Genomic DNA, 22283 nt, shown 5'->3' on the forward strand with positions numbered 1-22283 from the left:
GAAAATGCAATTTGAAAGACTAAGAGAAGAGGAAGAGGAAGGCAAGGGTTCTTTTGGATCTATCCTTTGCTTTTTAGAAATGGCGATTTCTGCTTACCAGGAAATGCAACAAGAAAAAGGCTGGGATGATGAAGAAGAAGCCATCTTTAATGGACATATGATTTTTAAAAAGGGTAAAAAGGAGAAGAAAATGAAGAATTTAAGTTCTAAAAAAACAACCAAGAAAGGGAAAAGTAAGGTGAAAAATCGATATAATGATAGAAAGCAACAGAAAAGAGGAATACAACAGAGAGGGGAGACTAAAAAGCTGGAGATTGAGAGGGGGGGTAAAAAGGTTAGATTTGACAAGGAAGGAAGGGATAAAGTGAAGGGAAGTTATAAAGGCTTAAAACAAGATGTTAATAAACAATTTTTTTTCAGAGATAAAGGGTAAAACATAATCTAAAAAGAGATTCTGCAAAATTACACAAGATTGTATTTTAGTATTTGTATTTGAAATATGTGTTAATAGAATACTGTAGGGATTGTGTAATTAATGTGTAATTAGTTTAATTAACTAATTTGTTATGGAACACTATTTTTAATATACTATAAGATCATTATGTTTTATATTTTAAAATGTTATGTAGAATGTACTAAGCAGAATCAGAATAGAAACTATGTATTATTTTAAGTGTTAAATTTGGGGGGAAAATAGAAAGGTGTCATACTTCAACCAGTCACTACAGGAAAAAGTTTGTGTTAAAGAGAAAGATAAATGGATAATTGAAAAAGAACAGACAAAAGATACAAGTGTAATGATTTAAATTGAGATTAAATAAATAAAATAGAATTAAGAGAGTGAAAAGAGGGGAGAAGATATATGCAAAATATAGAATTTTAAATAAGATATGAAATAGTAGATAAGCTGAGCATGAATTTGATTTATGTCTGTACAAAAAGTTATAACCCGGGGTTAAGCCGCTTTCTAAAAAGAAGTTTTATGTTTTATGTTATGTGTTTTGTTAGTCTATGTTTGTTTATTGAGGAGTAATGATGTTGGATAAGAACATATGAAATAGTAATAATATGAAATATAGTAATATGAAATACATGAAAGTATAAGTTTAATGAATAAAATTGAACAGAAATAAAGGAAGAAACAGTGAGAAGATGGAAAACAGTAATAAGATATGAAGTTGAATATATAAGATGCATTTAAATTGTGTGTGGAAACGTGATAATTTAGAACTATATTGTACTTAAATGAGATGTCTTATTTGTTTTGTTAAGTAGTTGTTAGAAAAGATGTTTTATGTTCTTATGTCTTATGTTTTGTTTGTGTACCCTCTTTGAAAATTAATAAAATTTGTCTATAAAAAAAAATCTAAAATGAATTTGACTTAAATATATTTATTCTCCACGTCTTTAATATTTCAGCCCTTTTTCCATATTAAAAATTAAATATCGTTGTCAACTTTTCCAAGGGCTGGGAAGGTTGCAAGTGATCCTTGGCCCTAAACTGAACATCCCTGTTCAATTTGAGTCTGTAAATTGAGCCAACCGAACATCAATTCCCCATTGCTAGCATCCATTAAAATGCCTAGAGAATTTTGAAATTTGCAGTACTAATAGATCAGGAAAGCAGCAAGTTGGAAAACATGTATTAGGCAACAGATCATTTAGTCTAAATGAGGCAATATCCATTGTTCCAGAATCACATTATTGATTCCACGGATTAATGTTGCTTTCTTTTTCTTCTTCTTCATTGTTACATATGAAGCTCCTCTTTAGTTTGCCAGTTCCCAAATACTAAATATTGTAGCAGAGGTCTTGTTAGCTTGAGGTGTAAACTTAGTCTGGACTTTTGAATTACCATCAAAACTACTAACCAAGATGACATAAATTTCAATTGGGCATTCAATGTAAAACATATCCGGCTTCAAATCGCATCTTTGTTGTAAGCATTCAGTAATGAATTTGGCCCTTTTGAACCCGAAGGTAGGAATCCAAAAACTTGCCCAAGTCACATCACCAATTTTCAGTTTATTTTATTTATTCAATTTATATGGCCACCCTTCTCACTTTGATGATGCTGGGCACGTAACAGCAACCAAGAGAAAAGCAAATTTGCCAGAAGTCAGTAGGCTCACTGAGTCTCACTAACTTTCCAACCCCGATGCTTGGCAATATAACTAAGGCTTCAAAGATTTGAGAGAGAGAAACTGCCAGCTTTGGGGCCAATCCAATCTTGGGGGATAGGAAATGGGCAGGAGCTGCAATTCAAAGGACACTTTTTAGGTCCAGAAAATGATAGTCCTTAAACTGATGGGAACCACAGTACGCCTCTCTCAACAGACTGAACGGAGCAGGATAAAGACAATTATGGAGAGGCTGTCTCTCAAATAACCCAGCCCTATGCCTGCGTGGACTTTATACATGACAACTAGATTATTATGGAAGTTTTACATGTATGGAGATTTCTAAACTTAGATTATAGCTTTAAGCCAAAATCAGCTCTGTTATAAAAAGGATTCCCCAACATTAGTGTATGAGTTTGAGAGCAGAATCCATCACCCTTTGACAAACACAACTATTTCCAAGCTCCAGTTCCAAAACAATTCATCTAACAGGCCAGATACATTCAGTGTAATCACCTTTCTGTAATATAATAGCCACATACACACCAACAACTAAGGCCAAATAAAACCTTTCAAAATCAATGGAAAAATTGAAATATAACTCTTACAAGCAATAATTTACAAACCAAGTGAAACCCATTTTCTTTGAGTTGGACTGAGTTAATAAGTTTTATTTGGCTGATTTGTGCATCTGTATCAGAACATTCATTTTATTTGTATCAGAACATTTAACAGAGGATATAAAATCATTAGGGAATTCGTATATATTAGCAGATCAAGTGAAGGTTAAGTGTTTGTGACACATTAATTAACATAGCAGTGTCAAGATATTTGTTTTCTCATCAACAGTGCTCTGTGAATAGTTGTGGTTTTCATATATTATATTGCATGCTTAAAATCTTTATTACAAAAAGAAATCACTGCCTCTTGATCTCAATATTAACATTTTTTCTCTACACCCACTTGAATGGTATGTACCCTGCCAACTCTGGTTAACATATCATGCACTTTATTGCAATAATGTAATTTTTCCAGCCCAGAAAAGCTGATACAGTTATTAGCAGCAGTACATTTTTGATTCCACTGAAGCCTGAGCTTGTTTGTTTGTTTGTTTGTTTATTTAATTATTCATTTATTTATTTGAACAATTTATAGCTTCTGTCAAGGCAGTAACTAGAGAATTAAAATCCAAATGAGCAGCATAATATTAAAGATAATACCCCCAAACCAAGTCACATAACATAGGTATGAGGTCTATAGATAATTCTAATTCTGAGATCAAAACTAAACAAATTAACTAATAGAGCTCATTTGATCTAGCTGTTCTTTCAATCTTTGGGGTCAGGAGGTTGACACCCCCCCCCCCCGAAAAAACCTGAGGGAATAGCCAGAATGCATTGCATAAAGCCAATAGCATTGGGGCCATCTGGATCTCTGCGGGGAAGCCATAGGGCAGAAGTTGTGACAGAAAAGGCACCCACCCACTCAGCAACCGGGCAGAGAACTTTTGCTAAAATTTTGAAGCCCATCCCTGGATGTACTGTAATCACAAAGTTGGCAATTAACATGTGACACTTTTTTTATAGAAATATTGTAACACTGATATCTCTATAAATCTTTTTTTTTTCCAGAACAAACCTTAAGAAAGATTCAATTTCTGGTTTTCTCTGCTTCAGGGGAAGTTTGCTTCCATTCAGACATCTTGCAGAGCAATGTGATTCAGACAGAGTTTGACCCTGTTAGTCCTGATGCAACGGATGTAATCCCCGTAGTTGTGATTCTGACTACCTGTATCTCAGTACATGCTTTCCCCTTCCCCACACTCACTGGGCAAGGCATGTAGTTGGCCAGAGGTGGGATTCAAATTTTTAACAACCGGTTCTGGGCGTGGCTTAGGTAGTGGACATGGCTTGGTGGTCATGTGACTGGGTGGACATGGCTTCGTGCTCATGTTATTGGCTGGGTGTGGCCAACTCAATATCACTCACATCGAGGCATGCATCTCCTCGCCTGGCCTCTCAAGACAGTGGGGATGCTGCAACAGTCGTAAGTGTGAAAAATGGTTATAAGTCACTTTTTTCAGTGCCATTGTAATTTTGAATGGTCACTTCACACAAGCAAAGTTCCAGCAAAAGAGGGAAAAAAAACTCCAGGGAAGTTCCTGAGACAGGAAGTCTAGTCCTGCCAAGAATGTAATAAGGTTTAATGGAGAGGCAGTTTCTGTAAGCAACACCAGAATGTTTCCTTCCTGCCTTCCTTACAGGATTAGGCCAGTAATTTCTTCTAACAACCGGTTCTCCAAACTGCTTAGAATGTTAACAACCGGTTCTAGTGAATAGGTGCGAACTGGTAGAATCTCACCCCTGTAGTTGGCTCAATCTGCTCAGTGTTTCCTTGTAAGTGGAAGTGCATCTGGCTGCTCTGGAGAGTCAGATATCTGCCCTCTCCTCAAGAGACCATCACTTAACTCATTGGAATTGGACAATTTCTGTTCAGTCTCCAAACTTCCCTTTTTAAGGAAGTGGTTGAGAAAGTGATCTGCTTGCAAATCCAAAGAGCCCTGGAGGGAGTGGGTTATCTGGTAATCTAGAAATAGCTAAATTTTAGGCTGATTTTCGCATCACAAAGCTTTGGGATGAGAGTTGCTGAATGATGAGCCATGCTAGAGTTCAGCAGGTTTTGTTGATTATTTTGCTGGCATCTCTAAAACCTAGACAATTACAGTACTGGATGCTTGTCTATAAAAACAAGAAGACATTCAGGCCCTTCCATTTTAGCTACTAGATTCTCTGCATTCCCATCTTTGCACAATTCTGGTGCCAGTTAAACAATAATAATAAACCTTCAGCTCTGTGTGTGTGTGTCTCTGTTGAAGCTAAGAAAGAGATGAAGGGAAAATAAACCATCCTTTCCAAAGTCTAAGAATCATGCTTTCTATTCTTCTGAAAATTTGTAGCTTCCCACATGCAAGATATTTATATCTTTTATCTCAGTAATAAGATGTATCGCTCCCACAATTTCCCTCCTTTTATTGCTCTTTGTGCAATGTGACTTTCTTGTCAGCTGAGCAAAAACCAAGAAAGAAAAATCAAAACACTCTTGAATTGCCAGAAAGAGTCTGTGGGGACACTGAAGCTACAGGATGCCACATAGGGCACTGAGAAGTAAACTAAAGCAGGACTTTCTTTGATAAAAGATACATATGAAGAATACACTATGATCTACCAACCATATGAAACCAGAAAAACAATATGGGAAGTGGAGAGAAATCACTTCAGGATTCTACTCTAGAGAGTCCTGAACTAAAGTACTTGCAGACAAATTGGAACTGTGAGCAGCAATGCTGGAGAGAATATCCATGACAAAAATAAATTGTTCTCATTGATCATGAATCAACAGTTCCCAACTACAATTTATTAGAGTTTCAGGCATAAGAAATTATTCTAATGCCTGATTAAAAGATGGTGGGCACAATCAGAATTGTGATTTATAAACAGCAGCATGTCAGGAAGGAAATACATACTGCACAAAAATATATCTCCAGGCATTTTTGTAATATTCTGATTTTTTTTCTTCAAATGACAATTGGAATCTAATTACTGTTTAAAGAATGGATTGGTAATACATAAGAGTCACCAGAATGTGTATTTTTCTGGGTATTGTAGGATCACATTAAAACTTCACCTCTTCTGCTCACTCTGTCACGATATCAAGTTTGCTGCCCAAACTATCCCAGATTAATCAACAGAGCGAAAACAATCCTTCTCTGTCCAGTAATCCCTTTGCACCACCTTTTGCATGGGCCCTAATGGAATGAGAAACATCTTCTAATGCCAATATTATGTTTGTTTCTCTCAACTACCAAATATGATCACCCATTTCTGAAGAACTGAAAATTATGGATTGGTTTAACATTGCATACATTTCTTGATGAAAGTTCTCAGCCATCTAGGTAGAGTTGCCTGGAAATTGAGTCATGGCAATTGATTATACTTGAATAAGCAGTGAAATGTTTCAAACCAAAGAAGAAGAAAAATCCAGTTGCCATGATTCAACTGCCAGATATGTATATTCATTCATTTCTATTCCCTCTTGCTTCTCTGTCTAGTTCTTCCCTTAATTTGAGAGAAAGGGAAGGGGGGGGGGGGAGAGAGAGTGAGAGTGAGAGTGAGTGAGAGAGAGAGAGAGAGACAGAGAGAGTTAACTAAAAGCATTTAATCAGACATTTAACCCTGTAGAGATGTAGCCTTAAACTTTCCCCCCTTGCTACTATTTTTTTCCAAGGTGATTTTTTTACGAGCTAGAGAGTGAGTGAATGAATGAGTGAGAAAGGGAGAGAAAGAGAGAAAGACACACATGCACACACACAGAACAAACACTGGTTATATAAGTGTAACATCAACACTGAAAGCTCTGAACCTACTAGAAGGAGAAGCACAGCAAGGTGAGGAAGTCTGAGGCTGTCCCCAGCCTTTCATGTTATAGGCGTACACTTGGACATAATACCTTTGTCCCTGTAAATGAAAAATAAAAGACAAAACTTCAAGTTTATATAAATGGCCAAGGTACATTTTCCAAAGTCACATCATTATGCAGTGGCAAAGGTGAATGTAGTGACGAAAACACATTTTTCCTCCCAAAGCTATTTATACTGGGATGTGCCATTTTGGTCAGAGCTTCAGCTCATATTATTCAACAGGAACACATTGCATTTGAGGCATCTTATTGTTGTTATTTAGGGCAATTTCATGTCAGATATTAGTGCCCTGATATCAACTCGAGCAGATCTCTACTCCAATTGGGATTACTTAGCATGTTGGCAAATGAGGCCTAGGATAATGTGAGGAAAAGAAGAAAGAGAAGGAGGAGGAAGAGGATCACGCCAGAATAAAAATCTGAGAAAAGACAGAGATATTGCTTTCTTTTTTCTCTGCTTTTACTGGCCTCAGCCTCCTTTGCCTCTTACCAGAGCAATTCAAAAATAGAGGAGTTCTAAGTAGCTGTGGAGAAGACATTTAACCTTTTCCTCCTCTGCTCTGTTACTGAGGAAAATGAAAGAAACAGTACAGTACTGGCTTTGGGGGAAAATAAACTGTGAGCATCTTCTAAGGTAAATACAATTTTGAAAGCGAATTTAGCCTATAAACCACAAGAGCAAAAGGAAAGATTAAAATCTCACTTCTGTCTGCTCTGATTCTGTTAAGTATTGGTTTTTCATCTTGGGATACATTAGATGCAAAATGCATTTCATACAATGCACTTTAGGCCAGAACATTCACCTATTCCTAAAAATTAACCACCTCAATTTTAATATTGTTCAATTTTGCACTTTCCCTTTCACAAGTTTATTTCTATATTTTTTTTTACTATCATACAAACTCAGCAAAAAAAGTTTGTAATTTTCACAGATTCTTGAATATATATATTTTTCCTTATACAAGCACACACATTTGCAAGTACTAATATACTATATATAATTTTCCCTTAAGTATACTTATTTTTGGGTCCCCTTGTCCTCAAGCATTTTGGGACTTATGATACATAACACATAATTTTTAAAAAGTTTTTCAGTTTGTCGGGAGTAATAATTTGGGGGAAGTGCAAATTGAAAAACCTCATATTAAAAAAACAAAGCAATTAGCATTTACTTCCATTCTTACTCCATTTAAAATGTGTAAGTTTGGTAATGATTTGGAGCAAACCTTCTCCATTCACAAATCTCTCTCTTTTTTTCTAGTCAGTCTAGAAAAAATTGAAATTTACTCACCCTGCCCTTTATCCCTGTCAAAATTTCTTTCATCCCCAAAACAACCTCTCTCATCAACTGTTCTTTCTTTGTTTAAATACTTAACTGCTGGGCATTGGGAACACCAGTAGATCAGCTGAAGAGGGAAAATATTTTGGAAATTGAGAAATGTAGAAATAAATCTTGAAAATTCTCCTGATTGATATTTTAAAATCTAAGCCAAAAAGACAATTAGGGAATGGCGCTTTTTTTTCTTATTTAGAGGGTAGCATCATAAATCCCCAAGACTCATACCCAAACCAGGGATATATCATTTTGAATAAATCCAATCTTGTTTATGCAGGACTGATGTTATATTCCAGCTGCTTTAAATAAATGAATGATTCAACCCATCCAAGGTCCATTTAGAGACAGGGAAATTATTGGACTTATTTTTTAAAATGTACAGAATGGCTGGGACTTTGTGTTTTCTCTTTCTTTTAACAACAAAAAGTCAGTCCACAAAGTCCTGCAAAGGAGAAGCAGCCTCTGTGAAAAACTCCAGATTGCTATGACAAGATGAGGCGTTTCTACTGCTAAAAGAAAAATAAAGGCTAGATCCCTAACCACCTTGTAGATTTTCAAAAGAAAAATAGACATTTCTTTGAGAGAATGATGAACACCTGCCAAACTTTGTTTTAACTAGATTTTTCTCTCTTAATCGGCACCAGGATATGATGAGATTCTCTGGTATCTCTGATTGCCAGAAAGAGGCCATCAGAGATTTGGAACCAAGGGGCGTGTTTTGAAAACTCAGCTGCCGATGCATCTCACTTTGGAGATATAAATGACTGAACCCTCAAAGATTTAACACTCATCTTGGATACTGCTTTACCACAGTTCTCTCACAAAAGTTCATGTTATCTCTGAGGCCTAAGGAAGAAGCTCAATGATTTGACTGGGTTACTAAATAATCTGAAGAGGACTACTTGAAGAGGACAATATGGCAGCTGTCCAACTGTTGATTTGAAGCTGAAAACTTTTTTCTCAGAATGTCTATGGAGATTCTCAGCCATTCCAGTTCATGGTTGCCTCAAAGGTGCTTTTTTCAAAAGATAATTGGACTATGTTTTTCCCTTGAGGAAGAAGATGTTTTGCTTCTCATCCAAGAAGCTCCATCAGTTCTGACTGGATGGTGATAGGGGTGGGGGAATGGAAGAATCATATTTCTTTGCACTCATCTGGTCGTTGGCACTCTCTCCGAGAGCCATTGAGCCTACTTGGGGGGCATTGTTATCTCTGCTCTAAGGTTCACCTGAATCTCTTAAAAATGGTCCTAATGAATTATTCAATTACTCTATTAAATATTGGTCAAAAAGCATAAATAGAAGCCTAATTTGGCACAAACCCAATGTTTGAGAACATCTTAAAAACAAGAGATTCAAACTTGGAAGATTAATGCCAGAATAAAATTTAGTACAGTCAGCATCAATATAATCTAAATTCGTAGTTTGTGAGCAGTTTTAAAATCAGTAATGTTCATCTCCTAATTCTGACTCCCGGGGATTTTTCCTAGTTTAAACCCGTTATAAATTAAATGTAATGCTGATTGGAAGTATTTGTAAACAATATGGGCTTGGGGATTATAAACATGTGTTTATTTAGCCATTTTGTAAACAGAGAATGTACTTGATTTATTTTTTGATAAATTCATTTCTGCTGCTGATATTGATGCTGTTCTATTTGCTTTCTTTTACTACCAACCAAATCTATACTCAGCTGCTGATGAAGGACCAACCGTGGAGGTAAATGTGTTCACTCTCACCAGATTGTCTGTCAGGAGATCATTGGATTGCCCATCTTCCACCCACTTTTAATCTTTATAAAAACATACTTCTCCCCTTTCAAGTTAGTGCATCCAGTGACTTTTGTTTCCCCAGTGAAGCAGTGAAGACAGAATTGTTATTTTAGCCATCAGACATGGAGTCAGGATTGAATCTCTCAAAGCCTTTGATCTGCCCTAAGATTAGCCCCTGATCCATGGCACTGCCGGCTTTCAATCCAGTCTTTTCTGATCTCCCCTCACTAATATAGCAACTCACACAAAAAGCAATGCGGCTTTCCTACTCTTTGGTGATTTGGGGATGCTGGATGCCAAACAGAATGGGGTCAATGACTTGCCAGAGAAATGGCTTTCAGCTGCTTTTCTCCAGCAGAGATTTCTCCCAGCATTTTGGGGAAAAAAAAAATTGAATTAGCAACTTTTCATTTACCATCGTGAGGCCGGTAATAGTGCATCTCAGAAACTGAAGGTTTTCCATTATGATTTCTCCAGCCAAAGGAGAAAAGTCTTCAGAACAGCTCCATTCCACTAGAAAACAAACCAAAACAGGGGAAGGTCAGATTGGCTTGGATTGCTTTAGGAGTAAATGTTAAAGCACTTCAAGGCAATTTTTTGCCTTCCAATTTTCTTAGTCTTTTTACTATTTTTAATTTTAAAAAGTACGCAATCTTATGCAACCTCCAATGGCCCGCGCACAAGCCTAGTTGCAGTCAGTGGGATTTATATTTAAGATACGTATGAGATTATACTGTAAGCCTAGCAAGTAAAAACAGGAATACAAACTGCAGCTGACACATCAAATTATTAAACCAATACCTAACAGGTAAAATATAAGAAAATAGATTATATTTGCTGGACTTCCGCTCTTATAATTATAGTTACCATTTCAGCTAGCGATACTGGGAAGTGGGAAAAGATGGAAGTAGAATCCAAAACATTTAAAGACTGGAAAATGTTTGCTTGATACCTAATGTAGGGTTATCAGATTTGGGCTGCAAAAATTCAGACAACCACTAGATATCAGCACAGGGTTCAAGTTTTCTCTGCCATCATCTAGTAACCTCCAAATTTCTACTGCCCAAACCTGGTACCACATCTAAAAAAAAAAACATAAGTTAAACGTAAATGGGAATGGGAAAGGAACTCCATAAAGCATTATCACTGAGAAGGCCTCTTCTCTGAGAGATCCTTCATGTAAAGCAAGTTCAACCTTCTCTTGCATCCTTGCCAAGAGCAGTGATACATTTCTTCTAACGGAATAATGGAGTTGGAAGGGACCTTGAGGTCTTCTTCTCCAACGCTCTGTTCAAGCAGAAAACCCTACATCAGGGGTCTCAAACTCAATTTACCTGGGGGCCGCTGGAGGCAGAGTCTGGGTGAGGCTGGGCCGCATAAGGGATTCCACAAAAAACGTTGTTAAAAAAATATCCTCAAATGTCATCAACAGTTAATGATTTCTCCAATACATGAACTGTCCTGAACACATGAATGAAACATTGAATGAAGATCATGAACAGTTTCTCAGAACATGGCTTCTCCAGCTTACTCTTTGCTGCCAGAGACATGACAATGCTTCCTCTCACATATCTGAGCCACATTTGGCCTGAGAGAGGAGGCACTTGAGACCCTCAGTATGGCTTGAAGATGATCATCAGTAAGTCTGGACCTGTACTTGGACTTGTTAAAGTTCAGGGTGGAGAAGAAGCCACGATGAGGAACGGCAGGCGGGACTTCCTTCAGAGGTCCATTCCCCCTGCAGGCCGCACTAATATTATACTTTCATATCATGGTGGGGGCCACAGGATATCGTCCTGTGGGCCGCAATGGGTCTGCGGGCTGCGAGTTTGAGACCCCTGCCCTACATCATTTCAGTGAAATGACTGTCTAATCTCTTCTGAAAAAATCTCAAGTGTTGAAGCAACCACAACTTCAGGGGGTAAGTTGTTCCATTGGTTAATTGTTCTCTATTATGCTTCCTATAGGCATTTAGATCTAAGTTCTTGTTCCAAGAATTGGCCCTCTTCAAACCTATTGTGACAAGTAATACATCCAAGTTCAATAAATGTTAGCTTTTCTCTCTTAACCTTGCATTCCCGAAGGGCTTTAACAACATGAGTATCAGTGACCTTACTAAGAGCTACAGCACTATCTCCAGCCAGCAATATGAAAGAAAAGAATAGAATAGAATTCTTTATTGGCCAAGTGTGGTTGGACACACAAGGAATTTGACTTTGGTGCATATGCTCTCAGTGTACATAAAGGAAAAGAAAAACATTCATCAAGAAAGGCCGTTATTCAAACATCTTGTAGGGGTTCTCTTTCCCTATGCATAGCTGCCATTCATTATAACGTGCCAGTAAGTGTCATTATATTTGATGGTCTTTCACATTTCCCATTGTAAACCACAATATTTCTGAGCTTTATAATGTTTGCTGCATTAAATCACCTAAAAGCAAAGCTGGATATACAAACTGCCAAAACAGACAGGCTCCATTACAGTCCCAGCATAAATTGGAGAAGACCATCCTAGTTGTTTAATGTCAAACAAAAGGAATTGTCGGAAGACCTGTACTAGGGAGAGGAGGAGTGGGGCGGGGGGAGGAAGCCTACAATTTGAGGCCATTCTTTGTATTTCATTGCACATGATAGAAATGTGCAGTGTAGGTATCTGATAGAAAGGAAAGGAAGCAATACATCAAGAATAATCAGGATTAGATATATTTTAATAAATTTGGGCCAAGTGACTAGAAATCAAAGAGGAGAGGAGAAAAAAAGGGAAGTAAAAGAATATAAAATGTTATAATTTTAAAATTATAATCTATTTCTATTATAATCTTAAAGAATAATGATGGCATGCCTATGTGTTTCAGAATCCACCCTAAGTCAAATCTCATTGAAAACAACAATGGGTCAATAATCAATGAGCTTGAATTAAAGTAATATGAATGCAGTGGTGCAAGAGAATATCGACTACAGGCTAAGAATATCAAAAGAAGCCTCTTTCAAGTGTGATTTTTAAAGGAACGGGCTGATGAATTTTGCAAAGGAAAGATAAAGAAAAAAATAATGTATTTAAAATAAAGAAAATCTTTTGCCTGTATGTAGTGTGCTCACAATTTTTTTCTTTTTCACAAAACTTTCTTGGGATTAGAGATGTCGATAAGATTGTCTGTCAGATATACAGTATTTCTTTTTAAGCTATATTAATTATCTCTTATGAAAACTATATCCTGTTTTATGATTGATAGGTGGCCCTCCTCAAAGGGATGACCTCACTATGTCGGCTTCTCTTGCTTATCAGAAGTAGAAAAGAAAATCACTATGTTTATTTAGAGCTTGATTTTGCTCATACTAAAGCAGCAATGTTCTTCTCCCAACCAACTACAGCTGTCTTGAAAACCAGTTCTTTGGGACTTCCAGTTTGAGCTTCTTCGGTGACAGACCGAAACCGTGACTCTGGACGGTTTCAATCTGTGCTCGCCACTGGAGCGCCCCGAGCCAGCTGGTTTCGGGGCTAAGCCACCCCATAGAGATGATGAAGAAGGGGGAGACTGCCTGCAGGGTTGAGGAGAGCTGCATCTCTCCTCCTCAGCTGGCCATTACTCCCTTTCCCAAAGGCGGTTGCAGTGGTGGTCAGAAATGGCCACCACAAAGAAGAACTCGACCAGAAAAGAATGTGCAGGAGGAAGATAAGAAGAGAAAGTTTTGGTTAACCAGGTCAAACAGCAAAAGCAACAAATAAGGTACCCTGGAATTTAAGCTATTAAAAACAACAACAACACTGTTCCCAAAGAAGATTTTAAACAGCAAAGGAGAGAGAAAAGGGAAAGGATTTGGGGTTTTTTTTTCTCCTCTTCCTATACTGACAGCTAAGAGACTAAAGCAAGGAATTGGAAAAAAAATCCACTTTGACATTAATAGGCATTTAATGCTGAAAATAAAAAGTCATAGGGATAATACAAATTTCTGGATAATTAAAAGTTTTTGAAAACAGGAAAGGAGAGAAAAAGAATAAAAGGCAGGATCTGGAAGGGAGGAGACTGCTTGGAATTAAAAAGAACTTACAGCAAAATCTCAACAAGACTTTCAAAAGATACTTCTTAACTGAAACATCGCAACAAAATAGTAAAACCCCAGGAAGAGAAAGTGAAAAAAGAAATAAGAAGAAACAGCTTGGGACTATTTGGATTATTTGGTGATCTCTGGATTCTTGGTTACTGCATTTGAATGACTAAAATCAATTGGGTGGTTGTTTAAAAGTGTTTAAAATGGCTCCTCTTTTAGAAGAATTGAAAATGGAACTTAAAAAGTACAAAGAAGATGCACAAAAAGGGGGAAGTTCTTTTGGCTTCGTATTTCAGTTCTTGGAAATGGAGATTTGGAACTATGAAAAACAACAAGAAATGCCTGCAGAACAAGAAGATTGAGACAAAGAAGAAGCCATCTTTAATGAACAAGTAATCTCCCATGGGGGGGAAAAAAGGAAAGCGGGGGAAAGAGAATGGAAAGTTTAAGATTGGGAAAAACAACCCAGAAAAAGAATAGAGTGAAAAATAAATATAAAATCAGAAAGCAACAGAAGAGGGAAATGCAGAAGAGAGAATTAGAAGTAGAGAGACAAGGGGGTAAAAAGGGGAGGGAGAAGAAGGGAAGAAAGAAAGGAAAAGAAGTTATAAAGGACAGAAACAAAATATAGAGAAACAGGGCCTATTTAGAGATAATGGGTGAAAATCTAATTGAAAAAGGGATTCTGCAAAGGTACATAAGACAGTATTGTTATATTAGAAATAGAAATAATTTCAGAAAATATGAAACAATGTATGATTAAAATGTTTGATAAAATAGTTATTGTAACTTAGTGGAATGCTTGTCAATAAATAAATGTAACAAAATGAATATAAAACATATGTGAAGAGAAATAAGGGAAAAATTAAGTATGGAGATTATACATGTCTTTAAGGAAGTATGATACCGTATTTCCCCATGTATAAGCCACCCCTTTTTTCCAAAATTTTCAAGCCCAAAAAGTAGAGGGGTGGCATATACAAAGCAGGTACACTTTTTATACGTGAAAAATGCATAAAATAATAAAGTAGGAATAAACTAGTTTTCCAGCAGTATGCTATACTTTTTTGTAAAAATTGTAAGTGACGATACGAGTGCGAGTACGCGATAGAAATGCATACGCTAGGCATCGGCCTGAATGCTTCGTTCCTACTCTCGTTCCGATGCGTAGATTGCTAGCGACGCCCGCACCGCTTTCGGCGTCATGACCGAAGTTGTAGATCTAGACGTCGAATTTTGTTTCTTTGTAAATTTTCTTTCTTCATAACTTGTTTCTCTAATAAAATATTTTTTTCAAAACTTCACAGTCCAAAAATTGGGGGGGTGGCTTATACAAAGGGGGTGCTTATACATGGGGAAATACGGTATTTAATTGAAAAGAAATGTTAAAGATGTTAAGACTTTAATGAATATTCATGACAGAACTGAATTGGAATGGAATGAGGGTTTTAATTACATATATTTACAATCCTTTTTTAAAAAGAGTATAGTGTGTATTATAAGAATGTACCAAGCAGAATTCGATTGGAAGTTCTGCATTATGTATTATATTGAATGTCATAACCTTAAGGTATATATCAAAGTTTAAATAAGAGTTGAATGGATAAAATTAAAAGATATAAAGGTGTCATACTCCAATTAGTAACTACAGGAGAAAATTTGTCTAATGAGAAAAGATAATATGAAATTGAAATAGAACAGACAAAAGTATAAATATAATGATTTGAATTGAGATGAGATAATCAAAATAAAATTGAGAAAATTAAAAGAGGGGAAAAACTATATGGAAAATGCAGAATAGTAATAAGATATGGAACAGAACACAAAAATGAGCATGAAATTGAGTTTGTGTCTGTATAAAGAAGTGTAACCCGGGACCATGCTATTTTCAAAAAAGATGTTTTACTTGTCTGTGTGAAAACCCAAATAAAACTTTATTAAAAAAAAGAAAGAAAACCAGTTCTTTGTTGCTACTGAAGATTTCATTAGTCAGATAAAGAACAGGGCTCCTGGACAGTGACTTTCATTACACAAACAGCTTGAGAACAGAGATAAATTCACACACATTCAATTTTGTAGCTACTAAGATTGTTGAATGAGCAGGGACAAAAACAGCCAGGGGAGTGAATGAAGCCTGGGAAACACGCCCCTAGCAAATCAACACAAGTGCTGATTTAACACCAGCCTATCAAGTATTTAGAAGGTGAGGGCTGTGCAGCACAAGCAAACAGTTAACAACTTAAAAACCAACCATCAGCACTCCTGATCAACATCTAAAAAGCCACATAAAACAGGCACCATATAAATACAGCACACACTTTGCTAGGAAAAAGTTCCCTGAGGATGGGCTCCAGCATGAGTTCAAAAGCTCAGAAGACAAAACCTCTGGTCTCACTGGCTGATCTTGATCGGATCCTGCAACATGTATCTATATTCATCTTCATTTGTAATAAATTCATGAGTTTTTTCATAATAACAACTGAATGACAATTTGGTGCTAAAATTATACAGCTCTAGTCCATATGGAATTTTGTCTTGAGTATCTGATGGGGTAATCCACACAAATACTGTCATAAGGAGCAAAGCAACAATGAAAGAATGCAAAGAATAATTGGGATGACCAGAGATGATTATTGCACATTGCATCTTATTCTTAAATAATAGTCTGTGTATTTTTTCATTGTGTCATGACTTTTTAAAATTACATTATCTCATGGCAGGAATTTAAATATTGTAAGCAGACCTCAGAAATCATTATTAAAAAGTAGCTGTCATTATAGTAGCTCTTCAAGAATGCTCTGTGAATTAGTGCTAATTTTTAATTCTGTTCATAAGAATAGCTGTCTTATATCCAAATAAAAACCAATCTGATACCCCTCGAAGCCTGGATATAGCAAGAACTGATAACAAAGATAGGTAGCTAGGCAAAGAATAAACACTTCTGTCAGTTCTATCTGTTGGAAATTGTACAATAATTTAGTACAACATTTATTATATGAATGCACATGAATTGAAATGCAGAACATTCCAAACTCTTGGTCTAAATGGATGAAATCTGCTTTGCTTTCTTCTTCGTGGTATTCCATTCCATTCCTCTAATTACAATAATCTTTAAATTGGCAAAACAGAGTATCATGGGGCTATAGTTTTTGAACCAAATACTCCAAAACTTACAGAATGCAACCAATGTCCAAAACCCATGATTACCGTGAAATTAAAATTCAGCAAGTTTTATAAAATATGACAACATACAAAATGTCATAAAACACATCCTGTGCTGACGGTTGACTGTGCTACACAGTTCAACATGGGCTGTTTTCAATGGAATGGGACAACTTGCCACGTCCATCTCACCCCAGACATCCACAGTGAGTCGGTCACGTAAAGTTGTCCTAGACCCATTTTCAAGGCAAATAGATCTCTGAATGTATCCTGAATTTTAAGAACTTTTCAAGTATATTAGAAACTCTGCTATTATTGAAGGCACTGAGGGATTTGATGTTTCTGAAACAGTGACCCAATGGACCACAGTTTGTCTAATTCTAGCCTATTTTTTGACTTCACATGTTGTTCATTACATGTTAAGAAGAAATTGGTTTAATTAAGACTTCCAGCCTCCTACAAAAGAAATAGGGATAGTCTCCCATTAAAGGCCAACGTGGTGCCATATTAAAGTATTAGCTTAGGGAGGGAGTTATGGTCAATATGGTCAATCATAGACACTTACTGAGTGACTTTGGACTAGCCATGCTCACTTAGACCAGCCTTTCTCATAGGGTTGCTACACAGGAAAATCAGTGGGAATGCTATGTATTAAAGTATACTTTGAATTTCAGAGATTCAAGATGCACATCTCCTAAAACTCCATATACCATGTTGCAAAGATATTAGTTTCCCAATTGGGGACTTATCTATCTGTAAGCACTAGAGAAAAGCTGAACTTTTCTCCTTATCTGAAAACAAACAAATTTGTCAGGAGCAATGACTGATTATTTTTTATGCCTTTGCAGTATTTCATAAGGTACTTTGTTTAGTTCTCTAGCTAAAATAGGGCTTCAGGTTTATTGTTCATACACAGAGCCTCTTATTAATAATCCAAAAAAGTCAGTGGCTGCTCTCGTTTCCCCCCTGTCATTAAGCTCTAGAGATCTTGTTGCTGGGATGTGTGTGTTTAGATTAGCCATTTATTATGCTTTATTTCAGTGTTGAGCTTCTGTTTTAAGTCTATCTATATCAATGACCTTGACTGAGAGGTAGAGGACAGTACAGGAGTTTTGATGAAGATGTATGTTAAAGAAGCCTTCCACTCTGATTCTCTTCAAATATATTAATACTATGTCTCCTTTTACCCCTAGCCAACATAGCGAAGCCAGATTGATGGGGGGAGATGTAGGCCATTTGTTTCTTGTTCTGTTCTTTCCCTGTTTCACTTTTTGAGAAAGAACACAACAGGGAATAAATGGCATTAAACCCTACATGAAAGCCAAGACTTATCTAGTTCTATCAAGGTTTGAATTGTTTACATTGACTGATGGTGACATTTTCTGTGTACAAATGCGGTGGGCTCTAAATGTAATTGACAATAAGATAGATAGATAGATAGATAGATAGATAGATAGATAGATAGATAGATAGATAGATAGATAGATAGATATAGATGGAGAGATAATTGCTAGCTTGTGAAAGAAATGTCAAGAGATGGGCTAACATGCACAATCTCACTTCCTCCCAAACAGAGAGTGGACATAGTTGAACTGGGGAAAATTGCTTTTCATGTACAAAGATTCAATGCACCTCCAGATAGCATACAACAGGAAAAACCTGCAAATGACACTGGCCTATAAAGAAATGCAGCCTAATTCTCAATATCGTGGCTTGCTATGTTTTTCTTTTTAAAAATGTTATAAGTGAAACTGAATAAAAAATTAGAATTAGAATACTTTATTGGCCAAGCGCGATTGGATACACACGGTATCTGTCTTGAGTGCAAAAGCTCTCAGTCTACATAAAAGGTATAAGTGATAAATTATATATAATGTACAGGAATATATATGGACTAGACACTCCCTCACTTATTGAAGTGATCATTAAGTGGAACATCATGTGATTACACCAGACTTACAACATATGTTCCACTGTGGTCATTAAGCAAATCACCCGTGATTATTAATTGTACTCTTACAATTAACATCACAACTTACAATTTACTGTCAGCATCTCTACTGACTTTGCTTGTTGGAAGCCAGATGTGAAGCTCTCAAATGGAGATCATTCAACTGTAGACCCTATGGCTGATGTGAATGCATAAACAGAGAAATCACTAATCAGGAACTACCTCTAAATGTGAATAGCAGCAAAACTGAAAATAAGGGCAGCTCTCTATCTATAAATGGCTATCTGACAAGGGCCCAGACAGATGAAAGCAAAACAACAACAATAATAATACAGTAGAGCCTCTCTTCATGACCATAATTCATTCCATAACTTTGGTCATGACACAATTTGGTCATGACCAAACCTAATTTTGAAAATTTGGCACTTACAAAGAAAATGGCACAGAAGGGGAAATCGGCCACAAAAAAAGAAATGTGAACTTTTTGGTTGGAACCCGATTTGGTTGTGGTCAGAAGCGTTCGTGACCAGAGGTTCTATGTATACTGATTTGAGATTTAAATTAATTTCAATTAACCAATACAAGTGATGCAAATACATTGAAAATTCCCTCGTTCTCACAGATTAAAAATTATAGGGTGACTCAGAGAAAGATGGATGGGTAGGAAACTATTCTCAGGCCATATATTTGTAAAGGATATCATCAAAATATTCAAGAAACAAAATATATAGTGCTAACTGGAAAGTCACTGTCATGCATGTCAACTGAACAACTTCTGGACTAATGATAAGGCATGGTCTAGTAGACCAGGGATGTCAAACTCATGGCCCGCGGGTTGGCTGTGTCATGTGCTGGCCCTGCCCCCGCCCAGTTTAGCAAAGGCGGGGGGAAAGTGATGACACAAGTTTGACACCCCTGTAGTAGACTCTTGAAGGTGTCCAGAAAGAAAATAACAAGGTCTTAATATATAGGTTTTTTTCTTCAGCACTCCTGATAAAACATACTCTCTGGCACGCTCTGATTAGTCTCTGGTTTGTTCTGCCGTGTTGATCTGTGCAGTATGAATCTTGTCAACAGTATAAAAATCCTATGCTTTGCCAACTCATTGAACATTTTCTGGAGAAAAGCTTTTGGGAGGAATTCCATTCTCTTAGCTAACTCTAGCTTATTTGCCAATAGAAAATAAGCACCAAGTGTGGGTATTGGCTTGACTTATCACCTCACTATGTCACAGTTCAAGAAACATAGGCTGAATTTTAAAAAAGACATGGCCCAGTGAGGTTTAATAAATTAAGACAAATAGCTCTGTACAATTTCACCCACCATTCCATTTGGGGAAAAAAATTCATAAGTTTATAACTTCTCCAGGCTTCAAATCTAATTTTAAGAATTAGGTTGGGGAGAAGAACTGCATCATCTAAAGAAAATCTTTAAATAAGAGCACTTTTAATGATCTCGGTCTCCCAGAACGTTTGTATGCCAAAATTGTATGTTCCACTCCCATTTCTCAACTACAACATACATACTCATCCAGTACTATTATGCTCTCTCTCTCTCTCATTCTCTCTCTCTCTCTGTCCCTCCGTCTGTCCGTTCCTCCCTCCCTCCCTCTCTTAGAATGAATTGGCCAGACCATGACAAACTTGCTGATACTGTGAGTAACTTCTTAAGACACTGTAAATTATGATGAGATGAGATACTGACCAAGCAAAGATTCCACAATCATTTCAATGGTAAATCTGGATAAGCCTAATAAGTTTTGCAGAACAGAAATATTGAAACTAAACTGGGTTAGAGTTATTTTTCTTTATAGAATCTGTGCAAAAGCTGATGACTGTATAAAGCAGATGTGTCCAACCCATGAACCATGGGACACATGCAGCCCTAGACAGCTAATAGGGCAGCCTCAGAAGAGTTGTCCAAAAACATTTTCCATGGTCATGTGGCCAGCATGGCTATATGTCAAAGGGTGCATGGAACACTGTTACCTTCTCAACCAAGTGGCACCTATTAGTCTACTTGCTTTTGCCTGTTTTTGAATTGTTAGTTGGGCAGGAGCTGAGGCAGGAATGGGAGCTCACCCCATTGCATGCTGCTCAGATCTTAAACCCAGGTTATCAGCTCCAGCTGATAAGTTCAGCATCTTTAACCACTGAGCTATTGTACCTTCCTATTATTTATATACATTAACTATATTATATATTGTATATGTGTCCAACACAATTCCTTTTTACTCAATATAACTCAGAAAGCCCAAAGGTTGAACAACAATGGTGTAAAGCATTTAATTTTTTTCCTATTCTGAGAGACTTATTTTCTGGGTAAAGAAAAAAAATTGGCCTATTTCTCTTGGAAACACATCATCTTTCTCCATTTCAAGTTAAAGGAAGCATATATCAAACTGACAATGTATCTGAAGCACTTATAACTTACTGTGTAATACTAATGTTAGTTCATACATAGAGTAGGTGGATGAACAGACCCACAAAAACCAACTTTGCCTAGGATTTCCATGGTTATAGGTTTTAGAAAACTGCATGTTTACACCTAAATTTCTTCTATCTATCCTCCTCTGCAAAATGAGAATATTTTCTTCACCAAATCCCCTTCTCTGCCAAATAACAGTGTAGGTATAAACTTCCCATGCAATGAAACATTTTTTAAATCTTTTTCAGAGGTACTTCAAACAACATGCTCCAAAATGGAGGTCTTTCTTGATAGGAATACACTGAGTATTCCTGCTATTTTTTCCTGCCTAAGAAAATCCTTATATACTTGTTAAAACACAGCTACTGAAGATGGTGCTTGGGGATCAAAGAAATTCTCTCCTCAGCATGGGGTCTTTTAAGCTGTGAAATCTTACTTTCCCTGACAAAACACTGACTTTGAGATGAAGAATGAAAACCAGAAGCCCCCGAGACTAAAGAAAGAGGTCAGGGTGGGGAAAGCAAGAATAAACACCAATATAAACCTTTTTAATATCAATGATTATTATGTAATGGCACAAGGGAGCAACTTTACTCAGAATCAGGCTATTCTTTTATGGCATGATCTATCTGAATAAATAGGATAATACAAGGAATGGGCAAATCAGTCTAAATCCATTCAGTATTAGGATGCTACATTCTATTAAAAGTTCAGTACATTGGTGAAAAAAATTATTAATTATTATAATCTATATATTTTATATGAATATTTGTCTATTACACTCTGGCTTGTATTTATGGTTCCTTTATAAATGCATATTTTATTTTCAGGTCCAAAATAGTGGGACTTGTAGGGATGTGTATATGATAATAAACAATCTTTTATAAATGAATATATGGTACAGGTAGTCCTTGACTTATGACCACAATTGAGCCCAACATTTCCATTGCTAAGCAAGACAGTTGTCAAGTGAGTTTTGCCCCATTTAAA

General features: G+C 36.6%; 1 protein-coding gene across 1 annotated transcript in view; it reads right to left on the reverse strand.

Moving 5' to 3' along the window:
* ANKFN1 (ankyrin repeat and fibronectin type III domain containing 1) overlaps nucleotides 1–22283 on the reverse strand; it is a 127178-nt gene that overhangs the window by 60676 nt on the left and 44219 nt on the right. Inside the window, exons 6-7 of the mRNA XM_087925146.1 lie at nucleotides 10119–10216; nucleotides 6544–6634 (exon numbers count right to left, since the gene is read on the reverse strand). Of these exons, the coding sequence (XP_087781272.1) occupies nucleotides 6544–6634; nucleotides 10119–10216 (189 nt within the window). The remainder of the gene's footprint in view (nucleotides 1–6543; nucleotides 6635–10118; nucleotides 10217–22283) is intronic.

The sequence above is a fragment of the Pseudonaja textilis genome, chromosome 2, assembly GCF_049901715.1.
Source record: "Pseudonaja textilis isolate UNSWEBS1 chromosome 2, rPseTex1.2, whole genome shotgun sequence".
NCBI lineage: Eukaryota > Metazoa > Chordata > Lepidosauria > Squamata > Elapidae > Pseudonaja > Pseudonaja textilis.